The sequence below is a fragment of the Salmo salar genome, chromosome 09 (genome assembly GCF_965601325.2).
Source record: "Salmo salar chromosome 09, fSalSal1, whole genome shotgun sequence".
Taxonomy (NCBI): Eukaryota; Metazoa; Chordata; class Actinopteri; order Salmoniformes; family Salmonidae; genus Salmo; species Salmo salar.
The window spans coordinates 66957749-66983706 of NC_138299.1; the positions used below are offsets into that span (position 1 = coordinate 66957749).

A 25958-nucleotide genomic window follows, 5' to 3' on the forward strand; every position below is an offset into this window, starting at 1 on the left:
TGCATTGCTAGTAAGGCACTATAGATGTGCTTAAAATGCATTATGAAATGGATATTCAAAGGAAGTGTGACCAGCTTTCTCACCTCAACCTCTATGCAAAATGTGTCTTCAAAAGTTTGTTTCAGGTTTAAAAACTCCTCACACCGTAAAGGCATAACTCCTCCCATCCACCAGCAAAGTCAATGTAATGTTATCCTCTTTCTGCTCGTCTGAGCTGCTTCAATAACGTATGGATTACCGTTTGTTTTGTCTTATCATGTACAGCAGACGTTAAAACATTCCTATGACATGTTAAACAAGTCTTTCTGTCTCTGTTTTTCCCTCCAATGAAATGGATCACAGGTCATACAGCAACTACAGTACATCACACTGACATAAGAAACACACATCTATCCATTCAAGCATTTATTCAGACATTATCGTTGTTGTTTGAAGCCCCTGCTGTGACCTATATCAATCACAGGAAGCAGAGTGACACCACACGAGCAGGGTTCCTTTGTTTCAAGTGTCACACGTCCCGTCTGGCCATGTGCTCATATTTATTTTGATCTAAAAGGAAAAACGAAAACCAGATCAGCACTCTGAGACTCCTTGATACATCAACTAGCTCTCACAGTCTCACGTCAGAATTACATGTTAATCCATGTTTCTCAAACATCTAACTTCGAAGTTGTTCCAAACATCAAATTTCGAAGTGGTTAAGGTTCAATTTAGGCATTAACTCAGAATTTTTAAGGTTAGGGTTAAGTTTAGGCATTAACTCCAAAATCTTAAGCCCAGGCATTAACTTTGAAGCGTTAAGGTTTGGGATAGGCTTAAAACAGCAATATCTAAAACAACTTTCTAACGCTGGATTCAAACTTGTAACCTTTGGAATCAGAGAATCAGATGCTTACTCCCTTTCACCATCCCCACCCACAACGCCCTAGCAAGACCAAAACCTTGTTGAAGGTAACAGCGCTCACTGTTGCCCCTAGTGGCCGGTTTCCAGGTCCTCTCCCGACATCCTCAGACATGGATGGACGTCAAATACTGACTTCTATCACGGTGACCTGGCTGGTTACATATGGCCGGCCCAATGGCACCCAAAAGACACTTAGTGCACATCCCTAATAGGCAATTGCCCATTACTGTAGACGGGTTAGCTGACAACGTCACAAACATTATGAACGTGTTTGATGTGGCTGGAAGACGTTCCTTGTTATGATTCTGTATGGTCAGATAGCTAGCAACAATGACAAGAAGCTGCCAAATGGGGAATCGTAGGTGGCTCGTTTCAGCTCGTTGTATCTTGTAATTGATTCCATGTCTTGTTTTGGCTGATGTCATGTCTATGCTAATATGGCTAAAATTCGCTAGTTAGCTAACCAACAACTGTAACAATGTATTTGAGAGAAAGCAAGTGCTCATTGTGCAAACATATTTATGTTTTCAAGAAACATTTGGGGACTAAATATAGTTTACATGTTGTCAACAGTCTAAGCCAACCCCATCTGTTTTACCTCATAGTTGCACACGAGTCGGTTTTGTTGCTAAACAACCAACCCGTCCATATATTTGTGACAAGACTACAATAAAAGTGAATACTCAATATAACAACACATGGCTGAAGACAAGACTGTTAGAAAACAGGGCTGTTTATTTAAGCAATCCAGCCATGGATCATATCATTTTTCTATTCCAGGCACATTAGGGCCGTGGTACCGATCCTTTGAACACTTTCAAGGGTGAAGCCAACATGCTCAATGTGTAGCAATCGATTTGGAGCCAAAACATCAGAGATGTGGTGTTTTTTCTGCAGCCTTTAATATAACTTCACAGAACAGGAAGTGTGTGAGTCATGAAATTTGCCCTGGTTATCTGCTTTCACACGCTCCGGCCAGCCGGCCAACGGCCCTCGGAAAAGGGACGCCTGTGGCGGGAGCAGCTAGAGCTGTTTCAGCGTCACACACACTTGCACTCTCCCAGCCTTCAAAGCATGAGCCTGTGACTGACACAAGCAGACTTATATACACACACAAGCACACTCATTTACAAATGCACACACACAGGCGTGCACGCACACACACACACCACAGACACACACATACACATGCAAGCTAACAGACAGGCATACACACACACACACACACACACATCTAGGCATACACAGGCACACACACACAGGCACACACACACAGGCATACACGCATACAGACAGACAGACAGACAGACAGACAGACAGACAGACAGACAGACAGACAGACAGACAGACAGACAGACAGACAGACAGACAGACAGACAGACAGACAGACAGACAGACAGACAGACAGACAGACAGACAGACAGACAGACAGACAGACAGACAGACAGACAGACAGACAGACAGACAGACAGACAGACAGACAGACAGACAGACAGACAGACCAAATGACTTTAGAACTCCTTCATAGTAAGGTTCTCACTTTTAGGGGGGAGGGGAGGGAGAATGTGTGGGGTCAGCTCATATGACCTCTTGCTGCAGCCCCTATGTCAGGATTGGTCAGAAGCCTCCCACTGACTCAAAGTGTGGTCAACGTTTTTGTGTGTGTGAGAGAGGAGAATAATTGGAATTGATCTGAATGAACAAGTTTGTCTGAGATTATTCATTGTCTATTCCTACTATCCAGACAATTCAAGAGGGCTTGCCATTCTCTTTGACATTTATCTGGTTATGACAATACCAACATGAGTTGTATAATACAGTAGAGCCATCAAAAGGAAGGTATGCACCTTTACATGACTGAATGGGAATTTGCATTTAGTGGAAACCTCTAATGTAGGCCTGCTCAATAGTTATCTGTTTATTTTTAGCCAATTCCACTTATGGGAATATTGTATTTTACCAAAAACTAGGCCTAGTATTGTCAAATAAGGTCGTCAATTCCGCTAAAGTAACATGCTAATAGCCTTGACTACAATGTAACAGTGTTGAAAGTGTTAATACATTGGTAGCTTTTTAAATACTGTAATTCAAATTGACACGTTGGTAAAAATCTAAGGAAGAATTAAAGTATTTTATTTTATCCATGTTGTTTCGATAGTTAGACTTAATTCACCACCGTTCCTTGTTGAAAAGAGCAGAAACGAATATTCGCCCCCATAACTGGTTTGCACCCATATGAAAACATGCATTTCTATTTTAAAACATAGGCCTACATATTCTGTCTGTCATGAATTATTAATAATAATCCATTAATATGACAAAAACTATGCTTGATTTGATTGGGAGGGTGGACAATTTCCTCCAATATCTCTGTGAAATCAGAAACATTTGAATACAAATGTCATTTAATATGAAATTGCTAATGCATGTATTTATTTAAACTTGTGCACCCGTGTATATGAAATGAAAAATTGCAAGGATATTTCGAGTATATTTGCACAGAACAGAAAGGCCTAAACAAGTTGACATGAATAACAAAGTCGGTGGAAAATAGCTTTCAGAAGATCAGAGTTGCATGTAATTGGTGTGTGTAATTGGACAATAAATAGACACCATATTGGCAAAATGTCTCACATGTTTGGCACACCATGACATGAATATTGAGAGCTTGTTAATTATTTAGATTAGAGTTAACGAGACAGGCACGGGTGTGCTCTCACTTGCTTAATTTGAATTCCCAGTAGTGGAACAGAGGTGATTGGCTCTCTGCATTTTCTGTAACATCCTTATCATAAGGAACCCAACATGACTTGACTATTTTAGATAAACGAATTGAATCAGCATTCCCATTTTGTTTCGTGATAAGTAGGCTAAAATCACAATGGCAATAAAATAGGAGAACCACAAATAAACGGAAACATTTGCAAAGGTGTAACACATCTGCAAAAAGGTTAAGAAAATGTTGCTTATTCTCTAAAGTTTGTTCGAAGTTATTATATTGTTGCTGTTCAGAAATGTGGTCAATTGATTTCCTTCCATAATAAATGGAATCTTAAAAATGTTGCATGATTTTCACTTAAAACATTTGGAATCTTTCGGTCACTGAAAAAAAATGCAAGAGCAAAGCACTTGTGTTCAATTACCAAAATATAGGCATGTTGACCCTGTTAGAATGTCGTTATTTAGAAAACATCGAAATATATTTCTTACCGGGTAGTCCATGCTTTACAGAAAGAGAGGTCCGATGTCTTGGGCGGTTTCTTTGCGAGTGAGATGTGAGACTTGTCTCTTCAGGCCCTCAGCGCCCAAATGTTCATTGGGTTGTGTATTGAGACGCAGACTGCGTAGTCGCAAAGCTGCCAAGACTTATCCTTGTTAGCCTATTATTGCTTCACGTTACCTACTCAATCAAGCTCGAGATGATCTGAAATAGAAAATGTATGGCCTCCAGGTCTCTAGAAACACATTAGGTGGGCTCTTTTTATGGAAAAGTGTGTTTGGTGTGGCGCTCCAGCTGGTGGATTCTGCTATTAGGGCAACATTTTCACCAGGCATGTTAGGAGCAACAAGAGGTCCATTAAAGCATGTAATTTTAGATCATTTATTTTCCCCAATATATTTTTCTGACTAGAATAACTTTCATATCATGGGCCCATGAAAATACTGATTGGCTGTGGCTGCAGCACAAACAGGATTCCATAATAACATGAATCACTTTCCCCTCCAAATTAGGTCAATTGTTTTTTCTTTCATTGCATGATGAATAACAAGTTATAAACGTAACAATAGGTCACCTGAAAATGTGAAATAATCCCACAAGCCCAAATAAAACTACCCTGCACATTCCATTTGATTTGGAACGGAAGGCTATTTCCCTCGACATCTGCTGAAAGTTTGAAAAGGGATTTGTTATTCTTAATCATTGTGGCCAACAGTGGTAACTTTTCAATTTTTCATCTGCGCCCTAAAATGAGCTTGCGCTCTGCCCTGAAGTCATGAAATCACACGTACCCGCCTCCTCCGTCCCCTAGCTATATACCTCTCTTTGTTTGTTTGTTCAAACTTGTGAATTATATTTTCTCGGTGCGGTGGAGTTGTTCTGATTTTCTATAAACGCACTGGTGCATTTGATGACGGACCACAGCACATCATAAACGGGACTGTCTAGACAAAACTACAATGGCGGATCAAACGTGTCAACACAATGTATAAAATAAGGTTGGCTATCTGGAAAAGAATAGTAGGCTAGGCCACATTAAAAAAAAAATGTATGCACTTTTCAGCCAGGTATAACATTGCTATTGTCGTAGTCATAGTTGTCCGATTGTTATTGGTATAATGATGATTATTGTTGTTATTGTTATCTAATTGAAAAGACAGGTTGTTGTCCATCTGCCCAACAAATAAGCTAGAGCAAAAGTTCACATATTTACCATATGAACGCCTACGCCTAGAACATAACGTCATAGGCCTAGCTCTCAATGCTCAATAGGCTACAGAATAGTTTTGCAATAGTTTATCGTTGTGTTTATGAGAGATTCGTAGAACATTGCACTGGTCAAAATACAATAGCCTAACCTTGTATTATTGATTATGGTAATGTTTTATGTACAATTATTGATATAGACGAATAGGTTATGTAGGCCTATAATCACATGATGTATCAAAAAACCCATCTTAAACTTCCAGTGCTAGGCGATATTTAGCATCTCTTTTCAAGAGTCGTGCCCTCATGATTAATATACCTCAGAAGTTAATGAGCTCGTGCCTTTGTTGTTCGTTCCAATTCCTGTTTGTTGATTCCAGTGTTATTTCAAGCACCAGTGATCACTCGGGGGCCTTGGCTAAGAGGCAGACATGTATTCAGCCGTTAATCTGACGGGGCATCTTGACTCATATGTGTATTGGAGAGGGCCATTGTTTTCGCTATAGATTAGGTTAGTAGCTCGCATAATCGAACCCCAACAGACACATAGACTCGACAAAACTCACACGAATACTTGGATCGGCACAAAAATCCTCAACAAAAGTTTTGAACAATGTATTTACTTCCATTAAATAAAACACAATAGTTTATTTTTTTGATGTTGAAAAAAACGAAACAAAATTCCATACCAAATAGTATACACAGAGCAAAACCAATGTCATTTTGCAGGAACCTTTCGATGCGTCTTTTTATTCCCAGGATTGCTACTCTAAATCGATATTCACACAGACATTTAATAATAAATTTATATGTTAGAAACACACAACTGGTGCGTTTAGTATGTACATTTCCTTGTTTGCAAGCAAAACATTATTCCTTTTAGGGGTTTCCACATGCTTTGTTAAATTGAACCTTGAGAAGAGAGCAAGAGCATTCGCCTCAATAAACTGGAGATGATATTTAGATATATATACAACCTTTCAGTCAATTAACGTCCAAAATTCGAAACTTTCAAATAAACACGCTTCGAAAATAAAGTAGGTCTATCCTAAATTCTGCACTCGCGGGTGAAGAACAAAATACTCATTACCAAAAAAAAAAGCCTAATAACTTCCGTTTAAGTTTAAAGCTCCATCGCAGGGTTTAGCTCATTTCAGTGGTTTAGTCTTCTAGTGCCCTTTTGAAAAAGAAAAAAGGTAGTCTATCGTTCCTGTGACTGGGGTTTATGTATTCTCAGGTATTAGACTGGTCTATCCACGGCGTACTGGCAAGCGCTCAGATTTGAGGCCGGATTCTGAACACTGGTGTATCCAAAACTCGAGTGCTGCTTGGCTTTCAGTCTCAGGCTAGCCAGACTGGAGTTGCAAGTGTCCCTGTACACATAAGGGGGGGTCGGCGGGGCGTATGGGCAGGTTGGCGTGGGAACTCCCGAATTAAGAGAGGGGTTGCTGAGGTTGTTCAAGTTATTGAGACTGTTAAGGCTTGAACCGGGCACGCCAGTGACCGCGGACGGCACCATGCTAGAGGTCATGCTCATTGAAGAAATGGAGTTCGGCGGGGAGAACATCGTCTGCGATGACAAAGGATTGACATTCATGGAATTGAAAAAAGGGAAGCTTTTGGTAGACAGGGAGGCCGACGTTAGCCCTTTTGCGGCCCAGTTGTTATACGTGTAGCTGGGGTACATATCATCGTAGGGCTGCATAAGTCCATTGAACTGAGGACCGAAGCCGTTCTTGCATAGCTCAGCTTGTTGATTCCTTTCCCTTTTCCTCCATTTTGCTCGCCGGTTCTTGAACCAAACCTACAACAAACAAAAAGAGGAGTTCAGAATTTGATAATTATGTAGGTCTTTAGGCTATTAATGCAACATGTAAGGCCTCATGTGCTTTATTTTAGAGCCGACGTAAGAACGACTTGTTGGCTATCCAGTGCAATTCAGAAGAATTGATGGGTAGCCTATTTGGTCAGCAATAAACCAGATGTCGTATTTTCTTCCTTCATATGTGTGGCCTTTAGATGTGTCTTAAATCAAAATCAGACATACAACTGTAAATCAATTCAATTAATTTCTCACAAATGACAAATCTGGACCTTATCACTTTGCAAAAATATACCCACAACCAAAAGAGTTAACACAGGATATGCCTTAAATGTATAGAGTTGTTCTCAAACTTTTAATTCATTGACGTTATCAAAACAACTATTGTAAAGCAATTTATTTCAAAGCGCAACGCTCCTTGTGATACAATCCTATGTTGGATTGCAACAGGGTGTAATTGAGTCCCTTTCTCTCGTGCAAAGCAATCTGGGTTGATTCCAATATAATCCCAACACACATCAAGCGTTCCTAGCTGTGTAGGCCTATTCCTCCATAGGCAAAGACAAACACGTTAGTGACCTTATTTATACATCACTAGAGTGACAAATACAAAATACAAGCTTTGCACCTCTTTCACATGAACGTAGTACCACGATTGGTATCTGTCTGGGGCTAATGTCAATAGTCCTAACCTAATAGCTTAGCCTGTAGTTATTATTTGTTTTCTACAACAACTAATAAACAAACTTACTTATCTTGTTATCGGCAATGTTAGATGTCTAACAATACTGTGATATTATTCGTAAATATAGTAAATGTGTGAAATTGTTATATTCCAACCATTTCCATTGTATCCACTTCATTGATATTGACAGTAAAATCGTACTTGTTTTACAGTAAAACATATTTGTGCAAAGTGGATGGCCTATCATTTTAGTTTTTCTAAATAACAATAAATTATAGGCTTAGCCATCTAATGTTTGGTGTTTTGTAATTTGTTAATTGAGTCATATAATTGTAAAGAATAGCCAGTCTTGAGTATTTGCTTTTAGGCAACCTATTATGTCCTAAGAAAACATGTTCTGGCCGCCCGCAATTAACGTTATGCCTGTGTAATTCACGTCCTTGCCTCGACTCAATATAAGTGGCACAAATCCCCCGAAATTATGCACATAAATAGTGTTTGTTTATTCCCAAGGGCCTTACCCTGACGCGGGCCTCTGTGAGGTTGGTCCACACGGCTATCTCCTCTCTTGTAGACATGTCCGGATAGCGATTCCGCTGGAACGTGGCCTCCAGTTCCTGAAGCTGCTGGCTTGTAAAGTGAGTCCTCTGTCGGCGCTGTCGCTTCTTTTTAGAAGGGTCATCTGAAGAGTCGTCATTTTTGCTCTGGCCCTTTGAGTCTTTCTCTGTGGAGAGAGTAAACAAATACATCATTCATTGTGATCGGGTCAGTCACAGGCGTGAAGTATCTTCGGTGATATTAACCTCGTGAAACTTGAACCAATTTTAAATCCTTTGAATCAAAAATCAAATCAAACTTTATTTGTCACGTGCGCCGAATACTACAAGTGTAGACCTTACCGTGAAATGTTTACTTACAAGCCCTTAACCAACAGTTACTCTCATGCTAATACCACTAATAATGTTACGATTCCTTATTTTGGAATGTTTATGCAGATACATGACAAGAAGGTACTATAAAACGTGACTCCAAAACAATGTCAGTATGACATTGATTGTTTTGTTTTATTTGCACAATGTGCCAATGGTAATACTGTGCAAATGGTCATTTAAAACGTTTATCTGTTTTGTCTTTCATCGAATAAAGGCTTACATTTCACATTTTAAAAGTATTACACGTATAAAGGTATGCGCAAAGACATTAAACATGATCACAACAAAAATAGAACTTCACCAGAGTCAAAGGTTATGTAAGTAATGAGAGCGTCAAGTTCGGTGACACTTATAACACAAATAAACCAATTACTGGCACAATCACAATCCGAATATCTGCATAGTCAAACAAAGTGACCCTCTGTCAATCTGATATGTCCAATGACTATTTGCATTCGTAAAATAATATCTTCCTCGGTCTCAAACTGCCTTTGTTGAGAGGGGCTGTAGGGAGCCATCTTTTGTTTCTTATCAACAGAAAAACGGCCATTCCCTCCTCTCAAAGTCATGTGCTGACAGTATGCACCACGGGATGATTCTTACCTACGGACTCTGGACTGGAGGTGTCCGATACTGTGTGTACCTCTAACCGGTGTTTGGAGTCCACAGACCGCTGCAACGGCTGCAGACTAGAGGCCATTGCTAGTGCCTTGTGGTGCGTGGAAGAGAGTTTAGTCCCGGTTTGGTGGTGGTGGTGGTGGTGGTGGTGATGGTCTAAATTCAATGGATCCTTCATAGAGTTCATATGGATAGGAAAGCGCTCGACTCACTGTCAGAGGCAGATTAAGTTCTCTCAGTGCAAGCAAAAAAAGAGAGACGTCCGACGGATAGGAGAACGTGGGAATCAATGGTGTCAAGATTTATAGCAACGCTTCTCCCTCGCAAATTAAAGTAAAACAAAAAAAAACACCTTTGTTTAAACTAACTAAAATATATTTAGAAGAAACGCAGCATAATTCGCGTCGGAGAAATAAAACAGTGTTTTGATTGAAGTAGGGGCAAATAGATAAATCGGGCTGATACTGCTTGCTGCGCGGAGAATCAGAGTGACAAGGACAGGTAGGTGATATTAGATCCAGAGGCATACACACACTACGCCGCTCGCTCTTCATTTCAGCTGTTCGCTGCGCCCTGGCTGTACCACTGTGCCTTTCTCCTATGCCTTTGACGTCACCGAGAGCACTCCCATTTTCTGACAGGCCGTCAATGTGGACATGAAGGTTTGCCCAGCCAACCCGCGCACGGGGAAATAAAATATGTCTGCCAATGTGTTCATGCGGGATACATAGCTTATTTTTCTTCCAAATAAAACCGTGTAAAGAGAGACGGGACGCATGGTGTATTGTACCGACGATGCACCGAATGCCCATTTTGCAGACCCCCAAGATAAAAAATATATACAGTCTTCTTTCTTTCAATGAGAAGTCTATAGTACACCGTTATAAAACACCAGTATTGAAACGCACGTCACTCACGTCGTGTGCATTCTACTCTCAGACATTTACATAAGGATTTTAATGGGAAACATACCCAACTAGGGAAATTGCATCTAACATTCAAGTCATACCAACAGGGGCTCATGATGCGTTTATTTGGTCAAAATTGGCTAGCCAATTTATTGCGTTCTTGCTAATCTTATGTTCTCCCCATTGCAGAAACCATGCAATAGAGATCACCTGATGAACTGACCTTCCATAAACAGTCATCTTCCGAGCAATGCGCAAAAGAGCAACGCTATATTTATATGATGGGGAACCCAGGATGCACTGACCCCAGTGCCGATAGTTCACAGAACGGATGTTGACATTTTTCAAGTTGTTGGCCATTTCGAGCATAGCAGATAAATGATGACCTGCCAAATCAATCGTATTAGAAGTCAAGTGACACAATCTAGTCACACATTTAACCTTATTAGTCACCAAACAATTGGGCAAAAATGCAAGGGCCTTGGTTTATGGCAGTGTTTCCAGAAGTCGGTCCTGGGGACCCCAAGGGGTGCACGTTATGTTTTTTTGCCCTAGCATTACACAGCTGATTCAAATAATCAACTCATCATTAAGCTTTGGTTGTTTGAATCAGCTGTGTCGGTGCAAACAAAATTGTACCGATTCGGGTCCCCAGGACCGAGTTTGGGAAACACTGGCTTAGGTCATTCGATTTGCTCGAAATTACACATTTTATCTCGGTGCTTAGCAGGGTATCCTGTGCGCTTAGACCTTTCAGCTGTTCTCAGGAAGTCGACTTGTAGTGCTTTTTAATCTAATAAGATTCTCATTTGCCTAATAATTTGGAATAAGGACTTTTAATGACATCTAGATGATTTCCCATTGCAGATAAATGGCCGTATGCATGGGGGTTATTCTCTATGCAGGCTTTTGACAGTAGTTCACATGGGACTAGTATTCTTCCCCTTAGGCATGTGCGTTAATAATGCAAACAGCATTTAAATGTCCATGGAATTAAAATGAAATGAATATGTAACATGATAGAAAATGGTTTGATTGTCAGTCTCCACATATCATATAACAGATTAAATGTATTATAGTCCGTTGAATGCATTGTTAATAGCAATACTAATAATACAAATAACTTTCTTCATAACTACCAAAATGTATTCTAATTGTTTCATGCATACTTTGTATTTAATCTGGATGTAAACTGCAGAATATTTAGACATCACGCATCTTTTCTTCCCAATCTCCCGGATATCAGGATATGGGCGCTGCTAATACATTATTGGGCTAATCCAGTGAAAGCCCTTGATATACACCTCATTTGCACTCTTGTGGGAGAGCCGCGCGCGGACCATGGAGCGAGGGAGAGAGAGCGGTCAAAACCATGGTTATGGTTATGCCTCCATCCTCCCTATAGAGTTATAAAAATAACCTTGCGCTGTGTGTTTAGCCACCCCACTGTACACAGCTGGACAATAATATATGCAGATCTTGAATGAAGATGTGAATGTAGCCTGCATGTCTTCCTTACATCATTTATTTATTCAGTTTAGCTGAATATTCTCACGCCTGTCTTTTCGTGGGCCCTCGTCAGGCATATCAGGTGGATTTTATTTGTTTAAATCCCCCTCATATGATTCGGTCAGAGGTTGGGTCTATCACAGGTCATTTGGTGCAATGCAATTCGTTTGGGTCTTATACGTTGTGATCTACAAGTGGAAAGCTCATTTTATTTGAATATGACGTAGTCTCGGGCCTTATTAAGCAATAACCTGCATTCTGCGTGTTAGCAAGGATTTTGTGAACAACTTAACTGTTAAAATTCCCATTGGGCACAGAAGTCAACATCTATTCCGCGTTGGTTCAACGTAAATTCATAGAAATTTAATTGAAATTACGTAGAAACAACGTTTATTCAACCAGTGTCTGTGTGGTATTACCCTGAATTGCAGATGGTTTTAATGATACTACTACCACCACTACTACTACACTACTACTACTACTACTACTACTACTACTACTACTACTACTACTACTACTACTACTACTAATAATAATAATAATAATAATAATAATAATAATAATAATAACAATATACTACTATAAAAATAAAAACATTTAAATTGCATTGAACTCTAAATTTTTCTGTAGGCTCTGCAAGCCAAGAAATGTTGATTGCTCAATTATTTTGCTGAAAGTAATACTAGATTTGCAGTGGATTATCGGGTTCCTCTTCATTTTTACCTTCAGAATGCTTTATCTCTCTTCTGTGGATTACCGCGCGCGATACGCCATAGAGGGCCATTAATTAGCAATTCAGTCAATATAAGGGGAGACGACAAGGCTTTTTACATAGGATTAAGGGGACATCAGATTCCTCCATTAGTATATTCCTCCTCACGAATAAGCTTTCATTATACATTTAGTTTTCCCTGGAGTCAATCTGACAAGACCTGAATATATTAAGGCCGTTGTAAAACAGTTGAAAGGGATCGCCAATAATCAGGTGGCTCGAGTGTCTCTTCACTCCGGTGCCTACATGTGCAAGCCTCGTTGGCTCGTCTTTGCATTACCTCATATAATTATGTGTTTCTATTTATCTTATTATTGTTAATCAATGAGGGATCACAACGCCGTCCTCGCTCAAGTTGCTGCTATGGAGAAAAGTAGCCCCACGGGCTGATGCCTGCTTTGCCACTTGATTAGATCCAATATATCATGAATGAAAATAAAATTAGCTAAATTAAGAGTTGGCAAACTGGTAATTCGTTTAGCACTTCAACAAGATTCGTTTTATGTTATTCCCTAATTACACAATAAATGAAATCCACTCCAACCTTACAGACGTGGCCCAGACGAAATACACTGTATTTTTCGTTATATGCAATGTAGCCTATGTGAATGTTGTTCATGGGAATATTTCTGTGTATGGATTTAAATGCATCATCATATTTTGACCTAACTGATATGAGCCACAACTTGATGCAAGATGCATTGATAGCCACACGAGTGCAACACAAATAACATTCTGATACTTTTTAATGGTAGTCCCTTAGACAATAAGAGTGCCTTATATTTGAGGAAATATAATTAAAAAGCCTTTTATTCATAGGCCAAAGGTGGGATATTGGACTACTTGGTAGGCCCTACTTCAAATGAAGAGGACAACATGACAACAACAAAAAAGCAGCCCATATATATCGTCGCGTGTTATCTGTAACCCCTTGGCAGTATAACGAAAGCTGGGTGTATGACGATAGAATGAATATATGCTTAGGTCTTTCCCTACTCTCTTTCCCAGTGGCGCACTACTGCACATCAATACCCAGCCACCAGGTGGCAATCTAAGACAGTATAAGACCACTTTTCCTCAAAAGAACTGGGCTGATACACCTATATAGGCCTAGACGAGCGTTTCCCAAACTCGGTCCTCGAGATTAGTTGATTATTTGAATCCGCTGTGTAGTGCTAGTGCAAAAACCAAAACGTGCAGCCTTTGGGATCCCGAGGACCGAGTTTGGGAAACGCTGGCCTAGACAGATCTATAATATTTTAGGAACAAAAATGCATCTTATTTTCGGATATGCAAAGGGACCAAAACATGGAATGATGCTGCTATAATCTCAGCATCTGTTTTCTTCAGCGGGCGAAATTTGAGGAATTTCACATTGAAGTGTTGTGACACAGTAGTTACACATATATGCTCACCTATTTGTACACAAGTTGACGCAAGCTTGCGGCAGTGGGAGTCCATTATCGCAATTAGGGGAACCGCTTCTGGAAAAGAAAAGGGACTGGATTTAGTATGATAATGCTGAAACGGTTGCATCGAATACCCACAACCTTGGTGTGCTTAAAATCACAACATTTTTCTTAATGTACAATCAAGACATTGCAGTATAGGGTCAAACAAAATTGTCACACCTGTATGTTTCAATTGTCACACAATTGTCAGACCTGTATCATTTTTGATAAGGCCTAAAAGCACTCCACTATTTTCCTCAAGTTTTGTCAAATGTCGATCATTGGTTTTGAACCCTATAACACAAGGAGCTCTTTAAATGCAGTTCCTACAGAAAAACAATGCAACGGTTTACAGGGTGCTCTGTGACGGGGTTGGTGTAAATTGTTCCGGCGGCATGCAGCAGTTTGGGGCACTGGAAGTTGAGTGATTCCGCAGTAAAATCACGGGATTAGTGTCTGATTGAGATGTCTGTCGGTGGGATATTAAAAAATTCATTATCGCAGCTCTATACTAACTCGATATGAAGTAACACAGATGGGATTTTATTAGGCCAGGCTTCCGACTGTTTGCTTATGATAATTTAAGATGGGAAATTTGCATGCAATCATGCTGTTAACCGTTTTCCCCAATCATTCTCTTTCACTTTGGACCCGCCAGCGCCACACAGAACTCCTACTCGCCTCACCTGCTATATAGTCTACATCTGTGATTTTATTCAAAGGGGTTAGACATTGGAGGTTAAGTTTTACATGGTGTGTACCTGGAGAACCCTGGTTTGAGTGGAGCAGGTTCTTGTGTATTTCGAAGTAAAATGAAAGATGGGGTGTCAGGTTGTAAGGTTATTGCAAATCCCTCATGTCATCTAATCAGCGGCAGTAATGAGCTTTCATTCAATATTTCAGGTGGCTCCCCCTCGCCCCTAATCCATTACATTGGGTTTGGAAATGGCATTGACAGGGAATAGTAATTTCCAAGAAGTCTCACATAGAAATATGCGGCAGGTGGCCTAGCAGGTAAGAGCCTTTGGCCAGTAACCGAAAGGTCTAGGTGAAAAAGTCGATGTGCTCTTGAGCAAGGCACTTAACCTAAGCTAATTGCTCCGGTAAGTGGCTCTGGATAAGAGTGTCCACTAAATTACAAAAATTTGAGAAATGTACATTTGGAAAATAAAAATAATATTCTCTTGAATTTGGAATTTCCTGTTAATTTTTATGCCTGAATAAAATGACATTGCCCTAAAAAGTAGCAATAGCCTTGTACGCTCATAGACCTGTATGTGAGAAATTTTAGAATTTATTTGATAATATTCATTCGATTAATTTGACTTACAAATAAATTACAAAGTAATAACCGAGTAATTATTCAAATAGCCTAATAATACACGATTAGAAGGTCTCTTTACCTGGTTGTAGAAGTTGATATTCTACTAATTCCAATTTAACTTGCATGCATAGTTAGTGCACATTTGGGCTCCACGATTACAAATAATATAAATGACTATGTAAGTCTCTCGTTATGACAACCACTTTACTGCTACTAGGCATTTATGGCAACCACTTTACTACTACTAGGCCCACTGCTCCTGCCTCTATTAGGCCTACTACTACCATCATAGACTAACACTACCACCATCAAGGAAAACATAATAATAATAATAAATAGGTCCATTTAAAGTGGTTTATTGTGATACCATTAGTGTCTAATTATTTTAATGATATTATTCCGTCTATATTCGTTGTTAGCATAGTTGTGCGCCTAAATGATCCGTATTTAGGTATGTCATTATTAACGTGCCTTTTACAGGTGTAAATGATCCATGCAAAAGAAAAAAGGAAGTAAAACATATTTTTTAGGATTATTAGTCTACTATAATAAGCATGGAAAGATAATATAAATAGCCCATACTATTTTTATTTAAATCTGATCCAGTTTGAGATTTAGAGTGCAATCATAGCAATATCCGCAACGCAATTGATATATAATCAGTCCAGTAGACCACAACAAATTGTTGAATGATAGTCAACAATAATCTGTATTAATAGATTGTTTATTTCTTAAGGTTGCACCATTCACTTCAACAGCACGAATTCAACAGCCTGTCTGTATTATGAAAATTAATAACCATATGTTTCTGCATTAATTTGAGGCGCGAGACCATGAAGTCCAATCCATTCCATGTTCCATTCAGTGCTAACGTTACATCATTATCATCAAGCGGACTTACAAGGTGAAACCTGCCACGAACTCACTTATCATGTCCCTTTATCTTACTGCGGTGCTGATGAAATTCACATCAGACTTTCACAGATTACGCCAAAAAGGCTAACCCGAGGTGGAACGAATTCCTTCACTTGCATTAACTCTCGGCAAAGAGTGGCCTTCGCACTTACCGTAGTCGAAGACACCAGCGCTTTACGCCCTTTCTTGTTTTATTCTTGTCTGGTTAAGAGGTAAATTCCACACCGATGGTTCTGCTTATCACCCTTCAGATAAGAACCTGAAACATCGAACTTCCAGGTCCAAAATATTAAAGTTGCTGTCCGTCTCCCGAAGGAAAAAGTCTCAGCGCTACATAGATATCTTATCTTTCCCGCTTATCTGATCAAAACGCGATGCCACGTATGATTGTGTATTATATAAGCGCATACAACCATCTAGCTATAGTGCTTTTAGAAATTGCGAAGCAGGCGCTGTCATTTCAATAGGTCATTCTTTCTCCTTGGATCGTCTTCAGCCTCAACAACTTTTTTCTCCAGACAGACACCCTAAGAGTGGCGCATTTTTTTCTCTCTCTTGAGCTTTGACAGAGCGCGTGGGTGTGTGTCTGCGTGAGTGTGTGTGCCTCAGTGGGTGTGTTTGTCTGCGTCTACGTGCATGTGTAGTTAAAGACAGTGTAAACTTAGAAACGCTCAATTTACAACAACAACGAAATAAAAACTCGAATAAACTAATTGTAATAGAATTGAGTAAAACGTCATTCATAACACATAGCCTACCATTTGTATGTTCTTGTTTTTAGGCCTACATTAATTAAGATACTAGAATATGGAATGAATTCACAGTCTATATATGCTTGCATAAGCAAATAGATCTACATTTTTTTTTTACTCTAAAATTTCCGTTCAAAATAATAACTATTTCTATCTGTCGGTAAGATTAGTGCATTTGAAGCCTATGTTATTTCAAAGTAAATCTTTTCTTTGCAGCCTACATAGGCTACAGGAAATTTGCTGGAAGAGAGCCTTATACATGTTGAAATTTACCAGAAATCACTCTCAAACGCTATATATTCATGAATTGATTAGATTTACTAACCAGCATCACAACAATAAATGATAAAAGTAGAATTTAGTTGACAGGTGCAAATATGAGGATTGTGAATGTTCATATCATGACAACAACAATAAAAAATAAGTGCCATTTGAAACAGATTTACAGCGTCAGTGTTCACATTACATTGTGATGTCTTCAATGTTAATTTAAAAACATTGACAAACTATTTGGCAGTTCAAAGTGAATGGGTTTTGCGTTACAATTTCTGATGTAAATTCTTGCAGTAACGGGAGTAATAGTAGGCCTACGTTTGAATTGACACATTTGTTTTGGGATAGACTTATTTTTTTATTCTTTGGAGAAGCGAACAGCTGGCTGGGATGCAAATGCTCTTTATAGATCCGTAAGATCCAGACTGATTTTCTATTCGCATCTTAAGTGAACCAGCGGACCGGACGTAGGCTACATTTCATGTGCCTAATCCTTCTTTTACATTTTTAGTCATACTCCAATTAAACAAGTAATTAATGCACACAACCACATGGGAATTTCGCTGCAACGAGGCATTAAAGCAAAAACATGCACACGTAACGGCCTTATATCTATGCTTTTCCCACATTGTCCCTTTAATTTAGTAATGCGCGCAGAATACCATTACCCATAACATTTGAAACACTTTCCTAAAATGTAGGCCTATAGGCCCTGTGGGTAAACTATGCATTCGACGTGCATGTCTAATGGAATATTGTAAAGATATGATTATACCGATGCTATCTATCATTTGCGTGTTCTAAGGCGTCTGAGAATTGTGATAACAACGCAATCAGCAATTAGAGGAGGTTTATATGATCCGTGGACACAGGAAATCAATTAGCCTTATTTATGAGAGTTGCATCCCTGATTTCTTCTGCGTCCAGTCACAGGCCCAAAAACATGTCTATAGATAAATTACGAGCACATTCGTAGGCTAGTATGTACCAAGCCTGTAATGCATAATTGATAAGCAGATACATTTTCTGGTCTGTGACGCCCTATGTTAATATCAGGTCACTCAATTATCTGAAGATGACCTATACACACCGATTACATTTGATCTCCGTGTACAACGAACGCGCATGATTTCAAATCCCCCAACGCTGTTATCAAATATCAACCTGGCATGCATCCCTTTGGTACAGCAAGCCCAACCCCGCCTGTCATATCAGAAGGGGAAAAACGGTGGCGTCTTGAGAGGCACGTTGTTCTACTAACCACGCTTACCTTCATCTGGAGAATAAAGACGAGAGCCTGCCTTCTCTTTCTCACGAAGAAAGGTGCATAGGAATGCCTGAAGTTCAGTAAAAAGGCTGCTGCTAGTGCTATGAAATCTTTTGCCTCGGGGGCAAACCGGCGGCTTCTTTTCATTTCAAGCACTTATCGATTCGCTGTTGTCATCTTTGGCGACGCAGAAGGACACTTGAAAGAATTTCTAATGGGGCTGTGATGTGAGAAGGGAGGTGACCTGACCAAGCGCGCTCTTCTGATTCTTAACGAGGACATCAACCACTTTGCACACTATCAGCTGCCGACAGCAATACTATAGGCCTATTGAACATTTCAAGGTTTTACTTGTGCACAGGCCTACTCTATGAAACTTGTAGACATGCTCTCCCTTTCATGTAGCCTATATGTATGCATTTTATATTCCACTAAATGCATGTCTAATATAGCCGCCATATAACCAAATAGTGGTCAAATAATATGGGATTGACAAGCAATCGCTGCACTAATCAAGTCCATTATAGTCTATTAATTGTGAATACGGTATAATAAACATTGCAGTGCAAATGAAATGTGTACAATCCTATGTTCTTTGTTGGATTTAGTTATAGCCTACATCAAACTTGTATCTTCCTAAATTATTTATGATTTGATGTATGTTAGTAAATGCTTCCTTGACTGTGTTGTACTAGAGCAGAACAGACCTATCTCTCTATAGGCCTTGTTGCTGTGAGCCCAATAACTAGATTGTTAAGTGGGGTGGGTGTATAGAGGGTGAGTGATCACTGTCTTTAGCACACATTTGTTACAGATAATTTATCACTGATTCAATTGTCATTCATCTGTACTAGTACAGGCCTACAAAAACTCATGCACCAAAATCAGAAGAGTTGAGATATTGACATATTTGGCATTAGATCTCACGTTTCCCTCCACAGTGTAATTAATATTATACCCCTGAGACAAAGTGTGTATATTTCGGGAACACTTTCTTTCTTCTGACATGTTGGATAAATAGTTTGCCATAACCAATTCTTTTTAGTGTCCCAGTTTCGAGTCATTAAAGTCAAATCCAGTGTAGACCACGAGGAATCAATTAAAGTATAGTTAAATCGGACAGAAAATGCCCCAAAGCTGAACTTTATTGAAATGTTTCTCAAAGTGAATACTTCTTCCACTACCACTACCCTCACCTAAACCAATCAGATCTCTACTGTCAATACATTCCATTCCAGGTTGACATAAACTTCTAAAATGTTCATTCCATCTCACACCAAAAGAATCAAAAACACTGCACTATGCATGATGACAAACATATGGTCCACTATCAATCTATCTTGCAGCTTTAAATCTCTCTTTCAGTGGCAGGCTTTTTGGTAATGTGGACGTGAAGTCGATTACTCAGGAGTGTACGTCTGCCTGAGAAACTGAGCTGGCTTGTTTTTTTGCATCAGCCCTCAAAACCACAAGCGATTGTCGCCTAACGCTATGTCTGGCCGGCGCTCTGTGGCCATGTAATAAAATTTGGAGTCAAATTGGTCTTTCAAAGCCACAAATCTTTAAACAAATCAGTTTATGTACTGCTAATACGTTAGACAGAAAGTAATGGCTTGGAAGTCACTTCAAGTCAGCTTTATTGTGGGTGTAACTCCTCGACCATCGTTACATTCGAGTGAGGGGAAGGAGGCAGGAACAGAGAGAGAGAGATAAAAGGAGAGAGAGAAAAATAGAGGGAGGGGGCGAGAAAGAGGGAGAAAGATAGATTAGAGACACTACTGTCAACCCCTTCAGCAGAAAAAAAACGATATGTGTATCCATCAGTATTCTAAGTCGCATTAATAACAAAAAGCCGCCTGTAAATTAACTAAATTAAAAGGATGACTCTTGGATAGCTCTTGAGCTTGTTGAACGGCTTTCTGCCTGATCCTTATTATAGCCAGGCTGTGTCACAACACCCAAAGGGGAAAGATCCAGCACGACAGTAGGCTAGGCTACTACTCAGTCCAGCTAAACACGAGTCTGTGGTTTGACTTTAATAGAGCTGGCCCATATAATAATTTACATGGTTGCCTGCACTCCCTCCTGCCTACAAGCTAATGCAGTGTATATTTAAAAAGTACTCAGCTGTTTTGCCTATATTACCTTCCTTGTAATTATCCTAGCCTTGAGTTCCCAAAGAAAATGCATCACTGAAGTCATGGTGGTTTTGGACCTCAAATGGCTTCCAATGTCATTTCTGGTCAGGTTTAACAGGTATGGATTCCCCTTGACATCGGTCAGGCGGGAGTTCAAAGGTTCCAAAGAACAATGAAGAATACACTAGTAAGTCAACCCATGCTTATAGAACACAGTGCAACATTTTCAGTCTAGCAAAATAAAGATTGACACATAGATACGGGCATGTAGCATGGTGATCTTAATCACAGATGCAAAGGGACCAATAAATTGCTCAAGCAGTTCACTGATCAATTCCATGAAGAATCAATGGCGAACTACCACTAACCTGCCGAAGGGGAAATCGACAAATAATTAAATTGGTGTAATAAAATGGCCATGATGCTTCCATCTCATCAATAACATGTAAAACAGATCAGCTACACAATAACTCCCCTGACCGTGTACCCAGGTGGATCGCAGGGCGCAATCGGAATCAGCTTAGCCTTAATTGGTCTACTGCGGCAGAGAGTGACTGTGAGAGAGAGAGATATGGCAAGACAGATGTCGACAGTAGTAGAGGAGGGGGAAAAAAGGGGAAGATAAATGTGGTAGATCGAGAAAGCTGGTAGATAACAATAAAGCCTTTGCCACCTTTTGCGATCAAACCCTCATTCTACAATCAAGACCAATGGATTGCGTCCTTTTATCTATGTTAATTGGTTCCAATTGTGGTAAAATTGGTCTCTTTTTCATGGTACTACTCACCTGTGTTACATTGTATATGTGTGTACACAAACCATTATAACAGAACCACCATACATGCAATTGCCAGATGCCACGTTGGCCCACACTGATAAACATGATAACCTTCATGTTGATCATGCATCGTCTTGGTGATGATCTCCACTCTGACTCTGTTGAACTGTCGATGAGCTATGTTTTTATCAGTATTGTATTCAAATGATAGTCAGTGAGACACAAATACAATTTATGGATTATTTATTTATTTTACTTAACCCTTATTTTACCAGGTAAGTTGACTGAGAACACATTCTCGTTTACAGCAACAACCTGGGGAATAGTTACAGGGGAGAGGAGGGGGGGGGGGGGATGAGTAAACAATGGTAAAACAGTTCATATTAACATGGGACGAACAACACAGATCTATGTAGCGTTGTGGCCCTTTCCTCAAGTCAACTAAAGAAAAACTAATCCATGGGTGAGGGACTGTCAGGGAAACGCGTGTGTGTGTTTGTTTGTATGTGTGTAAGAGCGAGTGAGTGAGCGAAAGGGGCGCCTATAATCCAGTCCCTGTGTGAAACTGTTGACATTTGTGCTTTTTTCCCCTTCATTATGTGACTGAGGCTGTTTTGCGCTGGATTAGCTACAAATCTCCCATGCAGCACATTCAGCATGCCACTAGTAGTTTAACTTCATTAATAATGGATGAAGAGATTGTAATCCTCAAGCAAAGGAGCAGGAGTAGCAAGACACTAGGAGACAGGAGCGAGAAGAGATTGAGGGAGTCACAGTTTTTCATCCCAACACTATCCTGAATCGTTGACAAGCTGACAACATTCCCAATCATCGTTGTCCACTTGTAATATCCAATCTCATGTCAATAATACTGTTCAGGATGGAATTTGCCGGGAACTCACAAAGGTTGGGGTGTTTAAGCCAATGCCGGGAGAGGGGGAAAAAGAAAATAGGGGGAGAGACTTCGGAAATCTCGGTGGTGCGTATCCCAGTGTTTACCATTGATTGTGTTTACTCAAGCTTCTCATTGACGACTATTATGGAAGACTGAGGAACTACCCTGCCCTAACAGCTGAATAAAGGGGATTAGCGTGCAATGTATTCACAATCTCTCCACCACCGGCGATGCTTTATATCAACATAACGGGATATACATGAGCCATATAGCTGCTTATTGCACTTGGGATGAGTATGTAGTGGGGAATCACCCCAGACTTCAGTATCTGAAATGACTACATATCATTTATTGAGACGTGTTGTTGTAGCTGTGTTGTTTGGGTGGGGTTGGTTTGAGGTAGAATAGTTTGTTCTCCAACTATAGCTTTGTGGTGCTGGTGAACTCGCTGGCAACAGGGCCATCTGCACTGGTTCCTTATTGAGGGCTTTGCTTTGTGTTGCGGCTGCTGTCTCATTTGGACGACTGTGGGCATCAAAGGGGAGAGGTTGGTAATCCTGAGGAGACTCTCCACAACCACCATCTTTAGTAATTATGTCACATTCTGCTTTAATGGAATAATTCTAGTAAAAGAGAGGAGAAAAGAGAGAAAAATAAGAACAGAGGCTTTGATCTTTTTCTAAACCTTTTCCCAGAGGAATCTGAAGAGTTAGAGATACTGCCGTTCTAGTATCTGATGTGCTTCTTCTTCACTTCTTTCTTTCTCTTAGTAACTAAGATGAACTGTATGATATTATACCATGGGAATCTCATACAGTATCCATTAGATAGCTCAGACATATTTATTTAACAAGGCAAGTCAGTTAAGAACAAAACCTTACTTACAATGACGGCCTACCAGGAAACAGTGGGTTAACTGCCATGTTCAGGTGCAGAACGACAAATGTTTACCTTGTCAGCTCGGGGATTCGATCTAGCAACCTTTTGGTTACTGGCCCAATGCTCTAACCACAAGGCTACCTGCCACCCCTTATATAGAGTGGAATGAGGAGTAGATTAACGTTCCTTCCCTGTATCAAATAGATATGGACTACTTTTTAAAAGGGACCAGGGTTAATCAATGGCATAAATCTAACAGGGCAAGTTGTAACGAAGTGAATACTGAATGCTTGACAGGGGCTCCAGTATGCCTTTGATGTTTATAAACAACTCTGCGATTGCCATTGTCTACAATTAGAGGAGTGGAAAAGTACTACAGTAGCAAATTTGGTCCAACATGTTAGCCATTATGCTATGAGGCCTAGACCTTTTGAGTGCACAAGTAGCATTTTCCAAGTTACACTAATTCATGTCCATATTCAAAAGTGTCATGGGTCTCCAGTTGGGGACTTTATCGAAAAGTGTAAAATGTCACAATATTTAACTATTATTGTTTATCATTTCCGTTCAAACTGTTTTTAATGAAACATTAACTTTAAATCTACTAGTGTGATGTCACTTTTTAATTGTAATGCCTTACAAAATGCCTTACAAAATAATTTGCCTGGGAGGTCTTGCTAATCTGCTGTGGAGAACACGTTGGGAAATTAAAGGGAGGTTGCGCCTAGTGTGGCAGCTGCTTTCAAAGCTTCTATAAATGCCAAAGATAGAGAAGTTTTCCTTGGCACATCAATGAACTTTTCACAAAAGACACAAACTTGCCCCTGGAATGCTTCTCGTTTTGAACATGTTCATGTCTATGTATAACCACATATTGGTAATCCTGTTTGTTCATGTCATTCTAAATGGAGCTCGATTGCACAGCGATGCAACTTGTACCACTCGGATGACTCGCAATGAAAATGAAATCACCTCTCCATGAGATTTCAAAACAAGCCTGCTGATCCATACTTTGTATTTGCATGTTGTATGATCAAAATAACAGCAGAGAGGGAAGTTTGGCTTTGAATGAATGCCTGTGCTAAGATAAACAAAATCTATACTTCATGAAGAACATTGAAATTGTGACCTTGCAACAATGTTTCTATTAGGAAACAGCTCTGAAGCTAACAATACATTGAAAGAGGTATCTAACAATTAACTTAACACAATGAAGGCTCTAGGAAACCTGGCCCACCCTGGTCAACTTATTAAAATTGCTCAGAATTTTAGTACAGCTCTTCATGTGCTAATCTTGAACCATTACAATTTTGCATCTACTGTCTGTATTAAGTTCTAGTATCTAATCAAACACTGTGAGAGCCAAGTGAGTTATATAAAATATCACACTATAGGCATCCACCACCTGTCCATTTTCAGGTTATCAAACTACATACATCAGAGTGGAAACATGCCATTTCCAATTGCCCTGTCTTGATTCAGCATCCAATGTCATGTAGGCCCATTGCTGTTCCTTGCATTTGCTTCCAATGTCGTGCAATGCATTGTTACAGCTTGGATATGTTCCTACATTTTGCTATGAGCCTGTACAAGGCATAGTAAATACTAACAGGACAGCTTTGATATGTGAGGTGCCACATTGTGACAAATAAATGTGTAGTAGACTAAGCTTAGGCATTATCATCACTTAATGGCAGATGCGTGTCTCGTAAATATTGCTTCAAATAAAGTTTCTGAGGACACGTTTTGACTGACACCTTGGTTTGCCGCAGGGTTCGTGACCCCGGCATGCCTTGGAGGCTACGGTACAATACTAGAGTTTCATTGTAAACCCCCCCATTAGCTTGTTTCAGCCTTGATGCCTCTGTGAACACCATTTTGTCATCCCGTTAGGACTGTAAAGCCTGAAGGAGATGGTGGTGTCAGTAATGATGGCCTCCAGAGATGCTTTCCTGTCTACATATTGCTATTGAAATACCAAATGGGGTTAAGAATGAGAAGTTCATGAACACAGCTAGAACATTGGTCACTTGATTCTATGCTCCCCTTGATGATCACTGCCTCCACCTTTTCCATTCAAGGTCAGTTACGTAAACAAAAACACATCGTAAGTTATGATAATGGTTTTCCGCTACAAACGCCAACGCAACTTTGTTTAGACTAATTATTAAAATGTAGATTGTGTCGCTCTTTTGATTATTACATTACACAGTGACTAGGTTTTGTGTCATTGGAAGGCATTGGAAGGGGACTGCATTTTCTCAGAGCTATATTGGCATATCCCCTCACCTCTTCATATTTCTCACCCCTTGCTTCCTTCCTGGTAATGCTTGAACAAGTCAGTAAATCAACCATATGCAAAATGGTGTCCCCATTTCATGCCAGATACATCTCTTAATAGTCCCCTCCAAAATAAGCCACACCAAAGCAACAACTTTGTCACGAATGTGGACATTTCTTTGGCCACGGTCTCTATATGATGTGAGTGCTAAGACAGAGAAGGCTGAGTACCAAGTTACATCTGGACCCCCTGGTTGGAGGGAAAGCCAGCCAATTGACTTGAGCTAAGCTGCCGCTGGACACCTTGTTGCTTTTCCTGTCTATGGGTCTATGTATCCTATCGCATGGCAATGTGTCAGCCAAGGCCATATGAGCCCTGGGCACATTCCACCCTTCTAGCGTTACAATTAATTGCAGGGCTGTCACGAAC

The 25958-nt window shown here is 39.9% G+C and overlaps 1 protein-coding gene across 3 annotated transcripts in view; it reads right to left on the reverse strand.

Moving 5' to 3' along the window:
- Nucleotides 1–5909: 5909 nt before the first annotated feature.
- LOC100136799 (paired like homeodomain 2) overlaps nt 5910–25958 on the reverse strand; it is a 46490-nt gene continuing 26441 nt past the window's right edge. Inside the window, exons 1-4 of one of the 3 annotated variants that reach the window (XM_014211928.3) lie at nt 16419–16819; nt 13992–14060; nt 8359–8561; nt 5910–7134 (exon numbers count right to left, since the gene is read on the reverse strand). In XM_014211928.3, the coding sequence (XP_014067403.1) occupies nt 6571–7134; nt 8359–8561; nt 13992–14037 (813 nt within the window). In that variant the 5' untranslated portion in view covers nt 14038–14060; nt 16419–16819 and the 3' untranslated portion in view covers nt 5910–6570. 3 annotated transcript variants of the gene reach the window in all.